Here is a 23,415-nt window from a genome sequence, read left to right as displayed (position 1 = left end):
AGGTAGAGGAACTTCATTAAAATATTCCCAAACTGGGTTTCTTTTATGGCCTGCTGCCATTATAGGTTTTCCCTTCTAGTGAGAGAATGTTATGGTAGATCTAAAATCAATGAAGTCTACACTCAGAAAGGCCTCAAGAATTCCGGAATATGCTGCTCAAAAAGTTTCACTTTTGTTTCTACTGCCTGTCCCTCCCTTCTCAAATTTATCTCCAGACTTCTCCTTGTCCAGATCGATTCCTCCCCCAACAGTCTTCTATTCATTGAACTTTTTGAAACTTTGCACTTTTAGAGAGAGGTAAAGGATTGACTCTCTCTATACAAATTTGCAGAGGGACAATAGGGTTGAGATCTATTATTTCTCACCTCTACATATTAGTTATTTATTTAAAAACATTTTTGCTGTTAACAAGCATGTTATCTCTGGAGACAGAAATCCACAGTTTGAGAACTGCAAAACTAAGCATCTCTGATAGTATCTTCTAGACTGAGCACTGAGTCCCATTGGGTAGATAGAAAGATTAACCTAAATAATCTATACAGAAGCCCTGGAGCCCCATAAAATTGAGTCTCTAATCCATGAACTATTGGAACTCATTTACAAAACTTTTCTTAAACATTACATGAATATATTGTCTCATATAAATTATTATACTCATATATATTATTATACACATAAAATTACTTTATAGATATATAGATATATAGATATATTATTACTAGAATTAGAATTTATAATCCCTATTCCATGATGAGATATCTTTGAGCTATAATGTATCTTAATTAAAACTGTCTTTAGATAGGTTTTTTCCTCAAAAAGCATTTTATCAAAAAAATCAGATTAAAATAAAAAAAAATTAGATTTTTTTTTTTAAATCATTGATTTTTATCCACCCTGATCTCTGTGTAGAAATAAAACCAGAAATGACTGCAGGAATTCTCTGTACAAGGACTTTGACATAGATCAAGTGTAACTCTTCAGGAAGGTATATAATACACTTTAAATGCAGCGTTTTTTATTTTGTTTAAAGCTAATTAGTGCTGTTTTCTTCTCATATTTTTCTCTATTCTTATACCAATCTTTTAAGTTACTGTGAGATCAAATTACTTTGTCCAATTTTAGTGTGAAAGCAGAATTAAAATGAAAAGCAATTCATATGCTGATATGGAAACTTTTCTTAATTCCTTACATGATGTTATCTGAAAGAAAAAAGTGTACTACTTAATATGCAGTTAGTTTTTGGTGAAGCCACATGAAATTTTCCCATTTTTTGCACGTAATTAACATACAAATCAGTATTTATCAATAATGATCACTTTGATATCTGAACACTGAAGTCTCAATAATCCTTTGGCTGGCAAATATTCAAGGTGTAAATGGGAGGAATTGACAAGTAGAAGCCAGTTTTTTACCTTTGTGAAAAGGATTAATGAATTTAAAAAAAAATTTAGAGACATTAACATCCTCTGACCTGTAGTTATTCAAACAGTAAAGATGGTATGAGAAGATAGAAAATGTTCTTACAGAGTGCTCTTTTGAGCTATTTGCCTTGACAGGTAAATGAGACAAAATAGGCTCTCTTTTCTCATTCTTAATGGACTCTAATTTACCTGCAATTGGAGAGCAATGGAATTTGGAAGCTTATCTGGTAGAAGATGCTTGCTCACTAGATGGAAACCAGAAAAATGTGTAGCTTCTATAGTCTCTCCCTCTCAGTATATAGCCTTCATAGATAAAATGTTAGATTTCACTTGTTTCTTTATGGGACTGCTTCAGTTATTACTGAGATCAGTTTATCTGCTTTTGAGAATCCAACCAAGGGCTAACATAATATTCTTTCTTTTAGAAGAGCTTGAAATACCTTCATGTCTATCATATTATACGTATCTCAAGACAGTTGTTCATTTGTACTGAAAATAACCACCGTTGTTTTCTGCTATTTGTTAATTTCTTTTTGTTTGTGCTACCAGTCCATGTCTTTGTTTAATAATTAAAATACTGTAAATATCTAAGTCAATTAGAAATTGAACCACATTATCTGAAGAATGACATCCTTCCTTTACAACTACCCCAGCCAAAAAGTAAGAGATTATCTAAGACTTCAGGTCAGGGAAGGGCTGGGAAAGAAACTTGCAAAAAAAAACCTGCTGTTGGCTATCATCTTTTTTCAAGAGCTACTAAACTTTGGTCATGTTATTGGTTGATAGCAGGTGAAAATCAGCCCAATTTCGACCTCTTCATATATGTTAAACATCAAAAAACCTCTCTGGTTTTTGCAAGAGTGTTACAAAGTTGTAAACCTAACCAGCTATATCAAAATGCCATTCCACCAGATGATGTATAGAAATGCATGAACTAAGGCAGTGATATTATGGAGAGAGTTGCTTTTCCTAGATTTGCACTAGACTGATAAAGGTTAAGGAGATCTGAGACATCAAAATACGGTGAGGGTTGTTGTGCGGCAACCTGGTCTATAATCTTAGCTGGAAGAGGAAGATTAGGTAGTTAGCCAATTGTCATTGTCAAGTGCTGATAATTTCCTGAGAAAAAACTTCTTTATGACAGCAAACTGCCTTTTCAAAGGGAGGCATTGACATTTTTTCACAAGTACAGTATTTCTTCCATATTAGTTCTTTTCATCCAGGAAGACATGGATCCAAATAACACATTGTGACCTGAATCGTTCCCCCTACTTCTGGTATCTCAGTATCAGTGGCCAAAACGCAGCCAGAGAAGTCTTAGTTTTTGCCATATGTGGATGTCTTCTTGTATCTGTGAGATGTAGTGTGGTCCAAACCCATTCATTTTTTTTATCCACAAAGTAACTTGGAATTTCCTCTCAATGAGGGGAACTTAAAATTGGACATCATACTTTGGCTTATCAACCAAAACAAACCTGGTGGTTGAAAATTTAAGGCCTTATTGGGGAGGTGAAGGACACTGCTTTGCCTCCCTGGCCACCAACAGGATAGTACTCCTATCTCAAACTGTAGGAAGTAGGGGTTGGTCCCTGACATCAGTTAAAATTTGGAACTGCCAAACCTCCAATGTGAACCTAGATGCTAGATCACAGATGTGACCAGCCATTGTCGGTTCAACCAATATCCATCTAGGATGATCCCATGGACATCATGGTGGTTGTAAAATTCTCGGCTGCTTCAGAAGATTGATTAATGCGGATTTTAGTCACTTCCAGCTCCTCCATGGTGAGAGCCTTCATCAGTACACTTAGCACTTTTGTAGCACAGTGGGGCATTGGGATTAAGTTGGAACCAGGTTTGGTTTATTCACACTGGAATTCACATATAGGATGCACACATTGCTTTTAATCTCATTTTTGCAGATCTCCTCATTTTCAGGATTAATGCAAACAGTACAGCCACAGAGCTGATGCAGCCCTCCCTCTTTTGGCTTCTGCTATATTGATCGCCTAATTGCAACCAATTATTGTGTCATGTAACCAGGTTTCAGCATTGCATGAAAAATTGGGGGGCGAGGGGAGGCTCTTGGCTTTAATTATATGATAGACAATTGAAATTTTTGTTTAACACTGATCTTTCATTTAACAGTAGGAACCAGAGAATGGTTTGTGATGCTGACACCCTAATGTCTTGAAGGGAGAAATCAATGAAGTTGAGATTAGAAATTTCTGTTAGTCTGCCATTACATATGATTTCTCCTTGCTTACTACTGCTGTTATTGAGGATCAGAACCCTCACAACTGATCCCTGCACACTCTGCTTCCACATCCTCTACATGTAACATCAGTGTTCAGCTTTCTTGATCAGCAAGTGGTGGCCATCAAAGTGATGCAGCAAAATAAGTACCACAGGATTGGCTTCAAGGGCCATTTATGCAACTAAACCACCCTCTCCCAGCCTAGTATCTCACTGCCCAATGTCCCTATAAAGGTTTCGAGGGGAGAGGGAGGCAACTTTTCCCAATGGAGGAGTTTCAAACACCAAAAAATTCAAAACCATTAATTTCTCGTATCTTGCGGTAGATCTCACCCTCATCCCTTGCCAGCTCTCTCAATTTTATCCTGAATCTCACAATACTTGCTATTTTTTTTAAAAAGCCCTATTTCATATGACTGCTTGATAATCTCAGGTTTTAATTTTTAACAAAATTAGTTTCTAGCTGTCATGGTTGTGGATTAAAGCTTGAAAACGTGAACTGTAAAGCCTCAAAAATCAGAAAACAAATAAAAAGAACTCAAAATATATTGTGGGGTTTTTTTTTTAAGTCTCCTGATTTTTAAACCAGTCTTATGATTTTAATGGGCTAAACTTTTTATTTTTTTTAACACTTGGAGTTGGCCCTACTAGAAAAAATAGTTACGTTTTATGCCACAATCCAAAAGTAAGCCCTCAAATCTAGGTCTGTTGTTGGAGGGTAGTTCATGGTGAGTAAATAGGGGAGGACCCTTGTCTCTTTCAAAGTATCCTGGTTGGTTGGAAAAAGGGGCAAAAGGCAGGCCCGAGCTCTGTTGGTGCACAGGCCCCCTGCACTTTCTATCAGTTTTTGGAGTTAATGTTGGCTGTGCTATGTGCGCATATCTAACATACCTATCTGGCAAATCTAGATACAATTTCTGATGTGCAGTGGGAGGCTCTGATATTCAGGAAGGTCCTTAAGCACATGCCTAACTTCAAATCCATGTGCATGTCCAATGAAGTGCATACTTGCTGAATCAGTGTCATACTTATACCATGAATACATAAGGTAAACATTAAATAGATTCTTATTAAAGAATACATAAACAATATTCTCATTAAACATGAATTACAAGTACTTACCAAACTTTCTACTGTCAGTTAATAAATATATTATCTAATAATGTTTACCATTTAATGGTATTCATCCAAAAGGAAGTATTTAGACACTGAAATCAAGATAATAATAAATGATAAATAAATATCCTAACAATTCCTGGGTAAAGAGTTAAAATTGTTTTTTGATGAGTATGCATTTCTTTGTAATTAGTGAGTAAAATCCTTGACCCATTTACGTTAATGGGAATCTTTGTCATTGACTTGGAATCAAGATTTCACTCAATAAGAATAATGTGCTTGTCTGTTATGAGGGCAGTATAAGATTTATGATGCCCTTAATTATTCATTTTTCCACAGTTTAGTGCTTGGATCTTGCAATTGATGTGATAGGTAATATTGTTGTTGTCACATAACAACCTTAACTGGTTATGTAATGAAGTTTTGAAAGTACATTGAGATTTTACCATATGCTAAGCTTAAAAACCACTCTCAGAATTAATAAACCACTCAAGGTCAAAAAAGAACAAAGAAGAGCTAGTGATAACATAACATGTAATAGTGGTATCTGCAACTGGACTAAGTTAAAACATGAAGGTGAAATAATCTGCCTAGTACTTCGAAGGAAAGAAAGGAGGTGTCTTCCATGGAACACTGCTAACTATAACCTCTTCAGCATAGTGATTCACTCTGTACATATTCCAATCCAAGCAGCATACCTTCCATAATTTAAATGTGTTTCCTCAAAAACACAATCTTAACTTGAGCCAGTACTCTGGGCCATGTAAAATTAGATTTTTTTCTTAATTGTATATACCATAACTGCAGACTGTATATTTCTAGTGTTTCCTGATAGATGAGAGTTGTTAACAAAAATATTTTAAAGACATATTTGATTGTGCTAGGCAGCAAAACCTTAGCAGTAACATTTATTTTGAAGTAGTCAAAGGCAAGCAGATATCCTTCTTCTGATATTTAATTCTGAAACCAAGTAGTATTACTACAAGATCTCTATTTTTGGTTTTCCTTGATAGCAAGTCGTCATGTTTGTGACACAATGTCATTTCTTGGTATCACTTCACAGATGTTTGAGTTGAGGGTATTTAAAGGGTAAATTACTGTAGAAAGACAGGATTTTCCCAACCCAGCTTTTATTATAGAGGACAGATTCTTCTTTCTGCTGTTCTACTCTAATATCCCCCAAAATAGATTTTGTTCTTTAAAATTTTTTTTCATTTATTGTTTAAATATAAATGTTTATGTAGAAATAGGAGGATACCTTCCCACACTTCCCCCCCCCCCAGATTGTAAAAATTCGATATACTAAGACATACAAATGAAATTGGGGGGAACCCCACTTGATATTCAGTATAAAATTGTAAACTGTCGCTCTCTCAAAACAAATCAAATGAAAAATAATGACCCATAAAAAGCAGAGGAGAAAATCATGAATGGTTACAAGGAGGAAAAAAAAAGGTACTTTCGTGCATTTTTTGATATTTTAAAGGAGGAATAAAAGGTGCTGTCCTTGCAGAGTTTTGCACTGAAATAGGGGAACATAAAATGAGGCTTTAGCTAAGGTTGTTAGCTTTAGATCAGAAGTCACTGGGTGATTGCTATCTTTGACTTCCAGAATACTTTGTGCTAAAAAGAGATTTTATTTCTAAATTACTGATTTAAATCCACTTTTCTCTACACTCCTTTGCAACTAGTCAAGGCACCTTTAAATCTAGAGTGTTGGAATTTTTTTTGCCTAGAAGTTTTCTTTGTGTCTTTTCACAGCCATTGTTTGTTCTCCCACCATGGTGCTCATCCTTCTGGTCAGAGATTTGAATTGGACTCCTTTCAGAATATGACAGTGATGCTTTTCTCCTTGGTGGAGGGGGTTGCTGAAAACATATAGCTTCATATCTCATAGCACACTGGTCAGATCTCCTTACATCTGAGAACAAAACAGATACTGTAATTGCAACCCATTCTTAAAGATCCACAGATGGTTCATGGATCACTTGGGTGGTGGGGGTGGGGGGGAGAGAAATAACTGTAGTAGGTATGAATTCTGCTTCTAACTTCATCATTTCTTCTCCCCGCCCACCCCACCTCCACCCTCTCAATTCCCCCCTGCCTGTGTTTTGTTACTAATGACATTTCCATGAAAACATCTTTGTTCCTTGGTTCATGTGTTCCTGCTGTTTTTTCCTCTTTTGAAGTCAGTCTTCTGTTTTTATATCACATTTGCTGTACTGATGGCTGTGACATCACAAACACAGGATGTGAGGAGACAACATGAACTGCTAGGGAATACAGATCTTATTTGCACTTAAATATCCTTCCTAGGAAAGAGGAGAAGGGTCAGGTGAGGGGGAATGAAATTATGGTATAGGGTCAAAATTGTTTCCAAATAGAGTATATTTCAGTGCTTTTAATAGGGTCTCAAAAGCTCTTTAAATAAAAAACTGAACCATAGTCACTGAGGTCAGGGAAACTATATTAGAATGCTGTTAGCAGCAGAATCCAAATTATATGTGATTGAAGCTAGCAGTGTTGTGGTCCCTATTCAGTTGGGCCTAAGAAATCATCCTTGTTAAGTAAAGACAGTAAAATCTTTACAATATTGATATTCCTCCGACTTGATGTAACGGTAGACATTGGGAATGAGGTGAATTTTGGGTGGAGGAATAATTTCCTTAGAAATTTTAAGCAGGAATTCCAAATTTTACTAACTCAGAAAAGTGTGTACTAGAAACTGCACATTAATGTGGCAAATTCAAACAGGACAGCATCTTGGCACTTGTCAGTTTTAAAAAACTGGATTAAAGGAGTAAAATAAGTAAGATCAGCTAAACATTGACACTTCTGTTAGTGAAAGCAGCTGAAAGAAAATGTGCACTATTTTTTTCTACAGCATATTTGTATTAAAGCTGGCCTTCTCAGCAGAATGAGAGATTTTCATAAACTCTTTCCATTCGTAGATCCTTCAGTTTCATATCACATTCTGGCTTTAAAACTGTCAGTAACTTTTTTTAGGTTTTAACAATTTCGAAGAGAAAAGATATACCTGTAAACATGAAATGAAAACAAAATCTTCACATTAAACAATTGCCAGTTATTTCACCAAATAGTGTTTTTGGACTGGTTTAAAAAATAATTAGATATTGGCATAATTTAACACACTTTTCTTTTACCTGAAATATGTGTTTATTTAATTTCAATAATTTATTAATGTGTTGGATTTTTTGGCATGGCTGTGAGGGGGAAAGAGGGCTGATACGTGCTTTATCACCTCTTGGTTGTTGCCTGGATGTAATTTTAGTAACATTTTGCATTTGTCTCGGCAGTGGGTGTGACTTGAAAAAAAATTTTTTTTTAGACTTGCTGTAAAAATAAATATGGCTAATTTCTCTGGAGCTGTAAGTGGGCTCAGTTCCATTGAGTTAGATCAGTGGTTCTCAAACTTATTTGATTGGGCCCCCCTTCTTTGTGTCTGTAGTCGTTCACGCTCCCCCTCCCTGCTCAAGTACATATTCCACACCCAGCTCTGAAGGCCGAGCGGAGAGCAGCGGCTGCTGCTTGGCACCCAGCTCTGAAGGCAGCACTGTGCCAGTAGCAGCACAGAAGTAAGTAAGGGTGTCAAGTAAGGGTGTCAATGTGAAAAGTGATATTCATCAGAGAAGAATCTGAGCCCAGGTTGTCTCCCTGTGAGGGAATGGGGGGCAGGGGAGAAGGTGAGCCTGAGCCTGCATGGTGGGGCTCCAGGTGTCCCCTTTATCTCCACCTCCTGGGTGTGCACGGCCCTCCTGCATGAGCCCCAGCCCAGCCACAGAGAGCTCTAACCCCCCACCCCACACACACACATGCGCACACCTCGTGCTTCCCTTGACACATTCCCGTGCCTTCCTTGAGAGGCCTGCCCTATAGTTTGAGAACTGCTGAGTTAGATGGATTTTTCAGGAGCAGATACTTTGTCCCTTCTCTTCTGCTTTGTGTGTGTGACTGATACAGTCACTTTCAGACACTGTAAGTGCTCGCTTTGGTGGTTAACTTAACACATGAAAATTTTTGTGACTTTTTGCGCAAAAGTTTGTCAGTCTGCTTCTAAGATTCATATCCTTGTGGAGCTGTGTTTTCATGGAAAAATACAGTTAGTATTTTACCGTTTCGCTAGCCAATCAAATACTGACCACACAAAGAAAAAAGCTAGTTGAAAAAGCAGTGTGTGGTATTTTCCCAAAACAAGCCAAAGAGGTTTTTGTGGGGGAGGCTAGCCACTTTAAAATGGCTAAGTTAAACAACAGAGTTAGTGATAACTTTCTGTAGCTCCCTAGAGTGGAATTTTAGAGAAGGAAGGGGATTAAATTAATGCTAAATGCGTCTTGTTTGACGTGGTCATTTAATTTCAAAGTTAATTTTTTGTTGAAGAATGAGTGAAATACAATTGATGCCCAACTCAAAGGACAGAGAGATTTGGAAGCTAACTATTCATTTTGTATTCACACATTTTATGGCAGTTTGTCTTGTGTTTAGTACGTTTCTAATTCTAGCACAGTAATATATTTTCATTTTCTAAACAAATACATTTAAAAATCACAAGTGCCTGTGAAATATATGAAAATAAGACTTCCAGTGCATAATATGTATCAAAACCATAATTTCTCAAGCAGAAAGAATGGGTTTATTGGCTTTGGGGGGAAATCTCCTTTTATGACTTTTACCTCTTCTTCCATGGCTTGTTCTCCATGGCAAGAGCTCATCTGTTTCCTGTCCCCCTACTTTTGTTCATGCTAACCGTCAGCACTGGGACAGAAACAAAAAAGTAGATTACTTTTTTATATAATTAGTTATAATTATTAATAGGCCACTTTGTAATGAAAAAAGTGAAGAAAATCACATTTACTTGCTTATTGAAGAAAATGACTATCACAAATTTACATACTCTTTTACTGGTTTAAGTGTGCCTTGCTCGAAGTAACGAAATACCTGCTCCTGGATTATACCGAATGGAGGGGTACTCCTATGTTTGGGGGACACTTTAGCTAATGTCTGTGGCAACCATTTTAGCACACACTGAGTTCTTCCTGCTTCAGTATCCATTTTTATTCTGAAACAGTTTTTGATGAGGATTTCAAAAAGTACTTTTTTGTTTCTGTCTGAGTTTCATAAGCATACATTTTAAAAATTTATCATCATTATTATTATTAGCATTAGATTATTGCTATATTCTGCATACTGCAACTACCACATTGGAAAGGATTGCTTAGAATCAAAATGGGCTTACAATAAGAACAGAAGACTGGCCATACTGAGTCAGACCAATGGTCCATCTAGTTTTGGTATCCTGTCTTGCGACAGTGGCCAATGCCAAATGCTTTGGAGGGGATGAGCAGAACAGGCAATTATCAACTGATCCATCCCCTGTTGTCCAGTCCCAACTTCTGGCATTCAGAGGCTTAGGGGCACCTAGAGCATGGGGTTGCATCTTTGACTGTCTTGCTTAGTAGCCATTGATGGACTTACCCTAGATGAACTGATCCAATCCTTCTCTGAACCCAGTTGTACTTTCGGCTTTCACAACATCCCCTGTTAATGAGTTCCACAGGTTCGCTGTGCATTGTGTAAAGGAGAACTTCCCTTATATTTGTTTTTCTTCTGCTGCCTATTAATTTTGTTGGATTCTTGTTTTACATGAAGGAGAAATAAAATATCCCTATTCACTTTCTGCACACCATTCATGATTTTATAGACATCTATCATATCCCCCCTTAACCATCTATTTTCTAACATGAACCGTTCCAGTGTTTTTAATCTCTCCCCATATAGAAGCTATTCCATATTCCTAATCATGTTTGTTCCCTTCTGTGTAAGTTTTCCAATTTTAATATATATTTTTTGAGATGGGGCAACCTGTTCAGTACACAGTATTAAGGTGTAGTGTACCATGGATTTATAAAGTGGCATTATGATATGTTCTGTCTCATTATCTATCTCTTTCATAACAGCTCCTAACATTGTTTGCTTTTTTGATGAGTGCTGCTGCACATTGAGCAGATGTTTTTGGAGAACTATCCATTATGACTGCAAGATGTCTTGAGTGGTAACAGCTAATTTAGACCCCATCATTTTTTATGTATAGTTGGGCTTAAGTTTTCCAAAGCACATTACTTTGCATTTATCAACATTGAATTTCATCTGCCATTTTGTTGCCATGTCACCTAGTTTAGTCAGATCCCTTTATAACTCTTTGCAGTCATCCTTGGACTTAACTATCTTGAGTGATTTTGTGTCGTCTGCAGATTTTCCCACCTCACTGTTCAACCCCTTTCCAGATCATTTATGAATACACTGAACAGCACAGGTCCCATAACAGATACTTGGGGAAACCCGCTTTTTACCTCTGTCCATTGTGAAAACTCACCATTTATTCCTACCCTTTGTTTCCTGTCTTTTAACCAGTTACTGAGGCATGAGAGAACCTTTCCTCTTATCCCATGATTGCTTAGTTGGCTGACGAGCCTTTGGTGTGGAACCTTGTCAAAGACTTTCTGAAAGTACAAGTACACTATATCAACTGGATACACTCTTGTCCACATACTTGTTGACACCTGCAGAGAATTCTAATAGCTGTGTTGACTCTTCCCCAACATATTGTGTTCATCTACGTGTCTGATGATTCTGTTCTGTACTATAGATTCAACCAAATGCCTGGTACTGAAGTTAGATTTACTGGCCAGAATTGCCTCTGAAGCCTTTTTAAAAATTAGCGTTATATTCGCTATCCTCCAGTCATCTGATACTGAGGCTGATTTAAGCAATAGGTTACATGTCACAGTTAGTAGTTCTACAGTTTCATATTTGCATTCCTTCAGAACTCTTGGGTAAACACTATCTGGTCCTAGTGACTTATTACTGTTCAATGTAGGACAGTTCCTCAGATTTGTCACCTAAAATGAATAGATAAGGTGTTGGAATCGCCCTTATGTTCTCCGCAGTGAAGATTGATGCAGAGAATTCATTTAGCTTCTCTGCAACATCCTTGTCTTCTTTGAGTGCTCTTTTAGCGCTTTGATTATCCAGTGGCTCCACTGGTTATTTGCAAAAAGAAAAGGAGTACTTATGGCACCTTAGAGACTAACAAATTTATTTGAACATAAGCTTTTGTGAGCTACAGCTCACTTCATCATTCAGTGGAAAATCCGATGAAGCTCACGAAAGCTTATGCTCAAATAAATTTGTTAGTCTCTAAGGTGCCACAAGTACTCCTTTTCTTTTTGCGAATACAGACTAACACGGCTGCTACTCTGAAACCTGTCATTATGCAAGGCACTGAATTTAGCCATATGGAGTGGAAATCTATCAACTTCATGAAAAATCTCATACAGATACAGACAGACATCATCTTCCTTTCCAAATGAAAACAGATGGACATCATACCAAAAGGACTGAAGGTAAAAAATCCATTACAATCTACATACCACACAGACTATGCTGACAGCTTGTGCCACACGCTCTCAAAGAGAAAAAGGTATTTTCCACTGAATGCATCCGATGAAGTGAGCTGTAGCTCATGAAAGCTTATGCTCAAATAAATTGGTTAGTCTCTAAGGTGCCACAAGTACTCCTTTTCTTTTTGCGAATACAGACTAACACGGCTGCTACTCTGAAAACTGGTTATTTGGCGAGCTTACTGCTAATGATGTCCTTAATTTTTGTTGTTGTTAGTTTGTATGTCTTTTGCTAGTTGATCTTCAAATTCTTTTTTGGTCTGCCTAATTATATTTTTACACTTGACTTGACAGAGTTTGTGTTCCTTTCTATTTTCCTCAGTAGGATTTGACTTCCAATTTTTAAAGGCTGTCTTTTTGCCTCTGTCTATTTAACTCTGTTTAGCCATGGTGGCATTTTTTATCATCTTTTTTTTTTTTTTTAATTTGGGGTATACATTTAGTTTGAGCTTCTGTTATGGTGTTTTTAAATAGTTTCCATGCAGCTTACCCTCATTTCACTCTTGTGACTGTTCCTTTTAATTTCCATTTAACCAGCTTTCTCATTTTTGTGTAGATATCCTTTTTGAAGTTATATGCTACTGTGGTGGGTTTCTTCTGGTATTTTCTGTCCCTACAAGGCAGTTAAATTTCAGTATGAGTGTGTCTCATCTTCTTGGGGTTTTTTTTCTCTCTACTTTCCCCCAAATGTAGACCAAATTACAGTGAAAACATGTTTTGTAAAATATTATTCTCATTTCCTTTCTGGTTAAGGAATGCTCATTACCATAAGTAATGTTATTTAAAGGGGTTTCCTAATGATACAAGCATATTCTTTAGAAGCTATGAATATGAGAAATATACAGGGTGGTACTTTAAGCAGTGTCTGACAAAAGGGCACAGATCAGTTAAAAGAGAACAAGCATAGCTTTTTAAAAAGTGAATGTAAGATGTAAATATAATTTGTCTGTACAGTATATGTTGACATTTGTATTATGTATATTTTTTCTAGTTTAGCCACCTACAATATGGTTAGCATCTTATTCTTCAGTATAAATTTTCTTTTGCTTTGTACTTTTACCTTCATATGAGAAGTTTTTCTTTGTTCAGAAAAACAGTGTTACATTGTAGGTTAAAGATCCATGTCTGCAGTTCTTGCTTTCCAAAGTGTATATACTCTGTGAGATATTAAATAATCTGTAACAGAATACACTTTGTGTCTGCTTCAGTGAACCACTATCTTACATTATGACCAATTTGCTTATATGGGTGGTGATGGTCAGGGGAGAGAACTCCTGAAAACCTTAGGAGAACTATAAATTATTTAATCTAGTGTAGTTTCAATAGTTCTTATGCTGGTGAAGTTGTAACTTCTGTTACATTTAATTACTTGATCAGTTGTTTTAAATTAGGGATGAATTCTGTAAAATTACACTTAAGTTGCTTTATAAATGTAGCTACTGAATGAGGGTGGTTCTTAGACATGGGGACCTCTAAACAAATATATTTGAAAACTAGAAAATGTCCCCACCCTGATCCTGTAGGGCGTGTGGGTCTGACTAGATGGAGACGTTTGCGGGATCAGAGCAGTGTGTGTTCATGTGTATTTTTCCTAGTTGAAATGGCTTTGCTCACTTTAAGTTTTGTGTCAGCCAGTTCTTGAAGAGGAGATGGGTAATAACCTCATGCTGATTGCTACTGTGTAAGGAAGGGCTTGATCCAAAGCTGCTTGAAGTCAATGAAAGCATTTCTATGGCCTTTAACAGGCCTTTGGATCAGACCCTATATGTGTTGCTTTACAGTGTGCATGGGCAAACAACGTGCTCAGTCAAGGCTTTCCCCAGCATTTCTGGCTGCCATATATATTGAACAAATATTAGTTTAATTTATTTATAGTGTAGGGTAAATCTTTTGCTTCTACAGAATATTTGAATAATACTAAAAATATGACTTCGTATTAGCTCTAGGAATTAATAATGAGTTATGGAGCTTTCACTTTCGGTTTGTTTCCAGTCGTGGTCAAAAGTTGTTAGTATCTGTTGGCTGTTCGGTTGACTGTGTGAAATGAATCGGTGATTTTAGTACCATTTGCAGCGGTCAGGTGTCCACATTGTAGAAATTGCCATCAGACTTGGAACTAAGTGACACCCTTGTTACTAGTCTTGATAAAGAGACCTAAACAAAAATCTGCATGTGCATGGTGGCTGGACTCCTCTTGTTGTTACTGGTGGTCTCCCTTCTTCAGTTGAGGTACGTTGGCTGGGCAGTGTGAGGAAATGTTTGTCTGAATTTAATCAATTAATTTTCCTTTTTTTAAAACAGTGTACTTTGCCAAGCCATCTTTCTCATGGCAGTCCATCTAGCAAAAAGAAAAGGAGTACTTGTGGCACCTTAGAGACTCACAAATTTATTTGAGCATAAGCTTTCGTGAGCTACAGCTCACTTCATCGGTTGCATTCAGTGGAAAATACAGTGGGGAGATTTATATACACAGAGAACATGAAACAATGAGTGTTACCATACACACTGTAACCAGAGTGATCACTTAAGGTGAGCTATTCCCAGCAGGAGAATGGGGAGGGGACCTTTTGTAGTGATAATCAAGGTGGGCCATTTCCAGTAGTTGACAAGAATGTCTAAGGAACAGTGGGTGGGAGGGAATAAACATGGGGAAATAGTTTTACTTTGTGTAATGACCCATCCACTCCCAGTCTCTATTCAAGCCTAAGTTAATTGTATCCAGGTTGCAAATTAATTCCAATTCAGCAGTCTCTCGTTGGAGTCTGTTTCTGAAGTTTTTTTGTTGAAGTATTGCTGCTTTTAGGTCTGTAATAGAGTGACCAGAGAGATTGAAGTGTTCTCCAACTGGTTTTTGAATATTATAATTCTTGACGTCTGAGTTGTGTCCATTTATTCTTTTACGTAGAGACTGTCCAGTTTGACCAATGTACATGGCAGAGGGGCATTGCTGGCACATGATGGCATATATCACAGGGGTAGATGTGCAGGTGAATGAGCCTCTGATAGTGTGGCTGATGTGATTAGGCCCTATGAGGGTGTCTCCTGAATAGATATGTGGACACAGTTGGCAACGGGCTTTGTTGCAAGGTTAGGTTCCTGGGTTAGTGATTCTGTTGTGTTGCGTGTGGTTGCTGGTGAGTATTTGCTTCAGGTTGGGGGGCTGTCTGTAAGCAAGGACTGGCCTGTCTCCCAAGATCTGTGAGAGTGATGGGTCATCCTTCAGGATAGGTTGTAGATCCTTGATGTTGCGTTGGAGAGGTTTTAGTTGGGGGCTGAAGGTGATTGCTAGTGGCGTTCTGTTACTTTCTTTGTTGGGCCTGTCCTGGAGTAGGTGGCTTCTGGGTACCATTCTGGCTCTGTCATTCTGTTTCTTCACTTCAGCAGGTGGGTATTGTAGTTGTAAGAATGCTTGATAGAGATCTTGTAGGTGTTTGTCTCTGTCTGAGGGATTGGAGCAAATGCGGTTGTATCGTAGAGCCTGGCTGTAGACACTGGAGGCATGTAGGTAGGAATAGCGGTCAGTAGGTTTCTGGTATAGGGTGGTGTTTATGTGACCATCGCTGATTAGCACCGTAGTGTCCAGGAAGTGGATCTCTTGTGTGGACTGGTCCAGGCTGAGGTTGATGGTGGGATGGAAATTGTTGAAATCATGGTGGAATTCCTCAAGGGCTTCTTTTCCATGGGTCCAGATGATGGAGATGCGCTTTTCCACTGAATGCATCCGATGAAGTGAGCTGTAGCTCACGAAAGCTTATGCTCAAATAAATTTGTTGTCTCTAAGGTGCCACAAGTACTCCTTTTCTTTTTGCGAATACAGACTAACACGGCTGCTACTCTGAAACCTGTCATCTAGCAAAGATGATTAAAATTAAATGGAGGCTACAACTTTAAGGTTTTTTAAAAGGTTTTAATTTATTTAAACATATTTTTCATTGTGCTCAGTAATCTTAAAAAAAACTTGTTTGTATTGACTTTTGTCCTTTTCTCTGTGGCAAATATTGTTTTATGGAGGGTGATTGAACATAGTAGTCAGATTTCTTTCTTATCTGCTTACAGGGGGTTAATGTAGTTAACGCCTGCTGCAGAGCCAGCAGAGGGAACTCAAAAGCACAAAACACAAGATACTTTTTGAGGGGAGAAAGGGGAAGCTTGCCCTGGTAAATGGAAGTTTGTGTGCATATTAGGAGGAAGATATCACACAGTGTTTAAGAACTTGTGTACTTCTGAATCATAACAGTTTTAGAAAAGAACAAATTTTGCATCCTAAACTTCTTGACAATATCTTTTAAATTATCAAAAAGTCTTAACACCTTTTTATATTGGAAGACTAACCAATTATTCTCTTTCTTTCTTGTTTTGCATGTGGTTGCTTCGTGCCTCCCTATCTCCTTTATAGGAAGTAAGTATCTTTTTAAAAACACTTTATAATTTTGAAAGTATTTTCTAAAAGTGCTTGTTTTGTGTGTGTGTGTGTGTGTGTGTGTGTGAGTAAATTGGTTTTCTTTTGATAACAGGAAATACTCACCTTAAAGACACATATTACTACAGATGAAAGTACTCAGGAATGTTTTTCATAATAGCAAAATAGTTTTCTGCACAGTATAAAATATATGCTTCTAAAGGCTGAAATTTCACATATGCTGATTCATAGTGACAAACGTTTTTTCAATATATAGGTTTAAAACGTCGCTGTTTTCGAGCCATAAATATCAAGGCGTGCTGTGCAACTTGGTCAAAATTGAACTGATTCCGATAGAATTTGACCCAAAGTTTTTTGAGTATCTTCTGTTTGATATGCAAGGAATAAAATAGGGGCAGGGGAAGTCACAAAATGCCTAGGAAAGACCCAGTAAAAGGGGAAAACAACCGTGTAGCTTTTAAAGATATTCTTGGGCATCTGTAGCCTTGACTCTCTCTACCACATACAAGACAGAGTGGTAGCTTGTGAAAAGAGGAGTGTGGCCTTCAAGAAGGAGGGAAGGTTGGAGTGCTCATTATATGTTGCATACATCCCTAGCAAAGTAGGGAAATATTTAGACTCAGTTCCACTCAGCTGACACCACACTGCATGACTGGATCTTTAGTCATTGGATTTTCAGGATGCAGCCCAGTGCTTTCTGATGATGTGTGTGGCAAGTGTCTCCTGAGGATAATACAGTTCAACTTTAACACAAGGAGTATTGGTCTGATCTCCACTTCCCCCTCTTCGTGTTCTACAGGAGGGGAGCTAATATAGGGATTGTTGAAGTTGGCACATCGGATACATGTACTTACTGCTCAGTAGCGGACATGGATTTCTTTGTACTCAGAAAGTGGTTACTATTGTCCATTTACTAATTGGCCAGTATTTGAAGATTAAGATACCTGCTGCGAGAACAGTAGTGGCCATGGGGGGAGAGTTCTATATTTTGAGTTCATTTATCTTGTATTATTTTAATTGCCAATGATGAGATATCTAAACACAAGTGTTGTGACCAAAATCTCTCTAGATGGACCAGCAGTAGAAATTAGAAGAAAGATGCAAAATGCAAACTTGAGTATTATATAGACACACACAACTCTATTTTGTTATTTCATGCAGAGAATTCAGCTGCCTTTGCAGTTAGCATCTTCCTATCAGCATCCTGCTGAAATAGTCTTCATTTCTGACAGTTTCACTAAATCGAAGCTCCAAGCATCTGACATAATTATCAGTAGCTTCAAGTTATATATGTTATCATCTAAAAAATGTAACTTGAGAAAAATGGTCTTGCATTGCTCAGTTAAATGCCATATGTCACGGTATATGAACCAGTAATTCAATAAGAACATTTCTAGAGAAAGGCGTGCATCTTATTTGAAGTCTGTGTTCACTGATCATCAAACAGTAACAAGACATTTTAATGTATTCTACTTTAGCTGTACTTGTAATTTATTCACATTCCTAGACTGGTCACATAATATTATATCAGCTCAAAATGTAGGATTCTTTTTATTTGCAGGAAAAATAATTTTTTTAAAGAACAAATCCTTCAAAAATGTTCTGTTTGTATGTTTTAAAATTTACCATTTAATATCTGACATGAAGAGCTATAAGCAGCAGGTTTAGCTGTAGTATTGGTTTTTAATGGAGAAGCAGTATGTACACTGTCTGAGAGTCAATACAGAGTAAATATTGTGCTAATATGGCACTTTAGGTGACCTGTAATAAATTATATTATACAACTGTTCTGATATGAGGACACCTTATAACTAACTACCTATGAGCTTTTACTGGAACAACAAATAAATGATCATATAATCCATCTTGTTAGAAAGTTAATTTACATACATTATGGAAAAATTCTGCTTTGAGATGCAACCATTGAACTCATTAGGAACAGTGTCCACATCAGAGGACAGAATTTAGCTCCTACCAATAAAATCTACCAGAAACAGTTTTGAATAGGGACCAGTATAATTAAAAAAAATTATAATGGACTCCTGAACCATAATTCCTGCAGACTTTTTGATTGTCTAACTGAAGCACATTAGTTTCTGATGGACTTTAAGTTCCAGGCCCAGTATTTTGCTGGGTGTAGCCTCAATCCTGCAAACACACATGCATAACTTTATGCATATGCGTAGTTACACTTAAGTTAGTGGGACTTTTATGTGGCTAAAGTTAAGCATGTGTGTTTGCAAGATTGGAGTCTTTGTGAAGAAACACAGTTGGAAGTTCAGTCTCTAATCACAAGTATAGCAATGTGTATGGGGAGATAGATATGATGACAGTACACCTATAAACCCTGTAGTTAATTTTAGTTGTTCCATTAATATGAAACAGGATAAGTTTGTGAGCACTCCCTGCACCCTCACTATCCCCCAAATTAACTTTTCAGAATAATATAAATTTAGCCAGATCAAAAATGCTTGCTTTGTTTTTCTCTTGCTTGTGAAATCTGGCCCTGTGTATACATCACCTAAAGATATTTGTACAAATTAAACTCTTTGTGAAGGTATTGATTTTATTTGACCATTTTTAAAAGGTACTTCAAAGTGCATTCCAATATGATATTGCATATAATTACTGTGCCACTAAAAGTATAAAATATGTGTGTGTATGTTTCTATAGTAACTTATGTTGGCCATTTTAGAAAAATACTGTCCTAAGTAACTTTAACTCCTGTAAGTTTAAATATGTTCTTCCTGAGCTCTTTATTATTATTCTTTTGTTGCCTTTCATCCTATGGGATGCAGCTGCCCTTGAACTTGGTACTGTTTTGATCATTCATGTGCAGCAGCCACATTGTCTGTAACATTTTGAAAATGAGGCTTCATGGTGTTGTTTGTGAAGTAATTTCACATAAATATTTGGACTTTGGTTCTTTAGAACGTGGAGCTGATTGCTGTATGAAGAAAAGCATAATTATAATTCACAGACTTTTTGCCTGAAGCCTCGGGGACAGATGCATATGATTAAGTTTGAAACTGGCCTGTTATTGTAATGTAGATGTTTTCAAGGTTGGGAGAATTTAAAAAAAAAGAAAGAAAAAGGCAAGCATGAGTTTAAAAAAAAAGACAGAGGGAATAGTTTTACAAGAGGCACTCGATCTTGGACTGCTTTATTTTTGCACAATTTTATTTTTCAGTGGAACCTCTCCATTAGCTTGTCTGAATGCAATGCTTCATACTAACACTCGTGTAGGTGATGGAACGTTCTTCAAAATCCCTGGGAAGTCGGGACTCTATGCTCTCAAAGTAAGTTGAATTTTTGCATATAGAAAGTACAATAAAGTGGATTAATAGTGCCATGTATGTCTCAATAGATATAAAGGAAAACAAATTAGATTCTGTGGGGAGTAGATGAGCTGAAAGTCTTTTTCTAACTGTTTTCAGATGTCTTATAATGAAAGTAAGCACTGAATGCTTTATCTTAGAAAGAGTATACGTGTTCTTGAATTTGGCGTATGGTAAGCAAACCCTGCTGTAGCTAAAATACAGCTTTTTCAGAGTTGTTAACAGAAAGGCCTTTGTTTAATAAGCAGTGAGTTCAGGAGGATCACTGACTTTCTCATGAAGTAATTGTGTTAATATTTCATTTTTTGAACAGTGGAAGACTTTTGCGAGTTCAGTGTAAACAGCTTTTAAGTTACAGCTTATTTTAAATCAGGAATATAATTACAGTGATAAAATCCTGAGTGGTTTGATACTAAGAGGTGATGATAGTTGTAGTTGTGAGTTTTTTCTTGTGTGTTGTGTTTTTCTGTTTTGTGCTGGTTGAAAAAAAAATTTTTTTTCCTGATACCCATGATCAAACGATAGTGACTTCATACTGGAGAAGAGGGTGAAGTAGGAGCAAGAAAACAATAATGTGAAATTACAAGTTCTGCAGACTAGATTTAATCTATTTAAATTTGGGGGGAAATTCTTTGATATTTGTGATAGAAAAATTATTTTTCTCAGTTTAGAAACAATAAAAGCAGTATGGATAATGCTGCTCCTTAGAACTAAAAATGCACTATTTTTTGATTAACGTTGAATGGATTTCAGAATAATCGTTTTCTCATTTGCTAACGGAATAATGTTTAGTTTGGTCTTGTTTTAAATCTAAAGATATCCCTGGCTCGAAACCAGGTATTTGCAATCATTCCCATGGCTTTTGAGTTCCAGGTTGCTGCAGCTATTTGAATTCAGGAAACAGGCACAGGGAAAAGAGAAACATTAAAGGATTTGTGTTTCTCTTGCAGCACTTAGGACGTTCAGTTAGATGACTAGAATTTTTAAGTGCCAAACAAGTCTGTTCAAACACAAAAAGTGAAAGGAAGTGCACTTTGATTTATAACTTTTTATATAAAAGTCTAAAATATGACTTTTTACAGGATAACTTGAAAATCAAAAGCTAAAAGAATTATCTCGTAAAGATCATGTTTTTATTCTTGCCATAAATTAACTCTTATACAGGAAGCAGATCAGTTTTTGAAATGTAGACACCCATATGTGTTGCAACAGTTTTACCTTTGGGAAAACCTAACCGTAATATAAACATTTTTTGTGGCTGGCCTTACATTATTTTTCTTTTCTCTCCCCTCCTCCCTTTAAAAAAAAACAAAAACAAAAAACACTGCAGAAAGAAGAATCTACATGCCCAGCAGATGGAACATTGGATTTAGGATGTGAATCTGAGTTAGATGGCACTGAAATGGCTGAGACAAACAATAGTAATGGAGAAGAAAATGGAGGTAGGTATTCTTAATTTCACTTTACAGGAGCTACTATGGAAAGCATATATACCAATTAGGTTGATTATTCATGTTTTCAAAATAAACTATGTTTTTTTTTTGCAGCTAATTAAAACAATTTTGAGAAACAACTTCCCAATTTTGTTCTTATAGAGGGGTTGGGGCACATGAGAAAAGTGGCCTTTTTGTTTTTGTTTTTAAAAGACAGTTGTGTAATGGGGAAGCGATGAAGTATTTACAATGTTCTGAGTAGACCTGTTTTTCATTTAGTATTTCCCCCCTTCTCCCTTTAATATATCACTTGCCTTCTTAGGCCCCAATCCTGTAGAGTGTAGGTAGATTCTGTCCTACACCTGTCTGGAGCCCCATTGACTTCAGTGGGATTTTGCATGGGCACAGGGTTCCTCCAACACAGTTCTTTGTGTAGGACCAAGATCTTAGATTTATAAACTCTTTGGGGCGGGGATCTTGTCTTTGTGCTGGTATGGTGCCTGGCACAATGAAGGTAGTGTGACTTAAATCTTAAATACTGATATGCTGAACAATGGTACTTTAAAATGCCACCCTTAGAAATACAACTTTTTACTTTTAGGAGGTAATAAATACATATAAAGAGAGAATCTAATCCCTCAAATTTTTATCATATATAAACCCCTAAACCAACTAAAGACAATTAGTGGTGAATGCTATAGCTCTTGAAGATTAACCAGTGAAGTGTTACTGTGCATACTTTACAGTATATTGGAAATTTTCATGGCTATATGCCACTGAAATTGCCCTTTTTGAGCATTTCTCTGTTCTGCCTTCCCTCTTGAACCCTGAACTACTAGTGGACTTGCAGCATACCCTTTTGGATCCTTCTGTGGGGTAGGGATGGATACATAGCCATTATTGGATTTACATAATCTTTGTGGATACTATTACTCAGATAAATATAAGGAAGGATAGAATGAGGAAGGATGTTCCAGTGATTTGGGCACCAACTTAGGATATGGGAGTCCTGGGTTCGTGTCCCTGCTCTGCCACAGAATTCCTGTGTGATCTTGTGCAAGTCACTTTGTCTCTTTGTGCCTCAGTTCTTCATCTGTAAAATGGGGATGATGATATTTATCTACCTCGCAGGGGTGTTGTGAGGATAAATATATTAAAGATTGTGAGGTGCTCAGAAACCATGATTATGGGGCCATATATGTACTTAAGATAGACATTTGTGAATTGAATTATGAGATTGTGAATCTGGGTAGAGCTATAAAGGGCATGTACTGTTTGATGGCTTAACTTTTCATTTCCTTGCTTTAGAGACTTTTATATTAGATATGTAATGTGTGCAGCCTTAACTGGTACACAGTGCAGGAAGGACTTTTAAGAAGTATTTCAAGGGCAAATGAAATCCTAGGAAAGTCATAAATCTGTTACTAAGTAGGTGTGGAAAAATTGTCAATAATGATGCAAAGAAAGCAAAAGCATTGAATTCATATTTCTGCTTTCTACTAGGAAAGAAGCTGAGTGAAGCTTAATGTCTATTTTGCTTCAGTCTTCACTAAAAAGGGTAATGGTGAGCAATACTCAACACATTTAGTATTAACAACAAAGGGAAGAAATGCTAGCTGAAATAGGGAAAGAACAGGTTAAAGAATATTTAGGTAGGTTAGATGTATTCAAGTTGGCAGGTCTGATGAAGTTCATCATAGAGTGCTTAGGGGTCTAAGCCCAGGTCTACACTACGAGTTTAGGTCGAATTTAGCAGCATTAGATCGCTTTAACCCTGCACCCACACAACGAAGCCATTTTTGTCGACTTAATGGGCCCTTAAAATCGATTTCTGTACTCCTTCCCGATGAGGGGATTATCGCTGAAATCGACATCGCTGGGTCGAATTAGGGTTAGTGTGAACGCAATTTGACGGTATTGGCCTCTGGGAGCTATCCCACAGTGCTCCATTGT

The 23,415-nt window shown here is 37.0% G+C and overlaps 1 protein-coding gene across 11 annotated transcripts in view; it reads left to right on the top strand.

The window, feature by feature from the left end:
* The window catches only part of ASXL3 (ASXL transcriptional regulator 3), a 152,630-nt gene that overhangs the window by 40,592 nt on the left and 88,623 nt on the right, over positions 1 to 23,415 (top strand). For 4 of the 11 annotated variants that reach the window (XM_037892671.2, XM_037892673.2, XM_037892675.2 and 1 more), the window contains 3 exons: positions 2,994 to 2,996; positions 19,882 to 19,990; positions 21,360 to 21,471. In XM_037892671.2, the coding sequence (XP_037748599.1) occupies positions 2,994 to 2,996; positions 19,882 to 19,990; positions 21,360 to 21,471 (224 nt within the window). Of the gene's footprint in view, positions 1 to 2,993; positions 2,997 to 12,750; positions 14,501 to 15,854; positions 15,858 to 16,134; positions 16,671 to 16,809; positions 19,249 to 19,881; positions 19,991 to 20,010; positions 20,867 to 21,359; positions 21,472 to 23,415 lie in introns of those variants that run through there. The other 7 variants (XM_037892672.2, XM_037892676.2, XM_043539669.1 and 4 more) reach the window with 7 other exon arrangements.

This window comes from Chelonia mydas, chromosome 2, assembly GCF_015237465.2.
Source record: "Chelonia mydas isolate rCheMyd1 chromosome 2, rCheMyd1.pri.v2, whole genome shotgun sequence".
NCBI lineage: Eukaryota > Metazoa > Chordata > Testudines > Cheloniidae > Chelonia > Chelonia mydas.
This window is presented reverse-complemented; position numbering and strand designations above follow the sequence as displayed.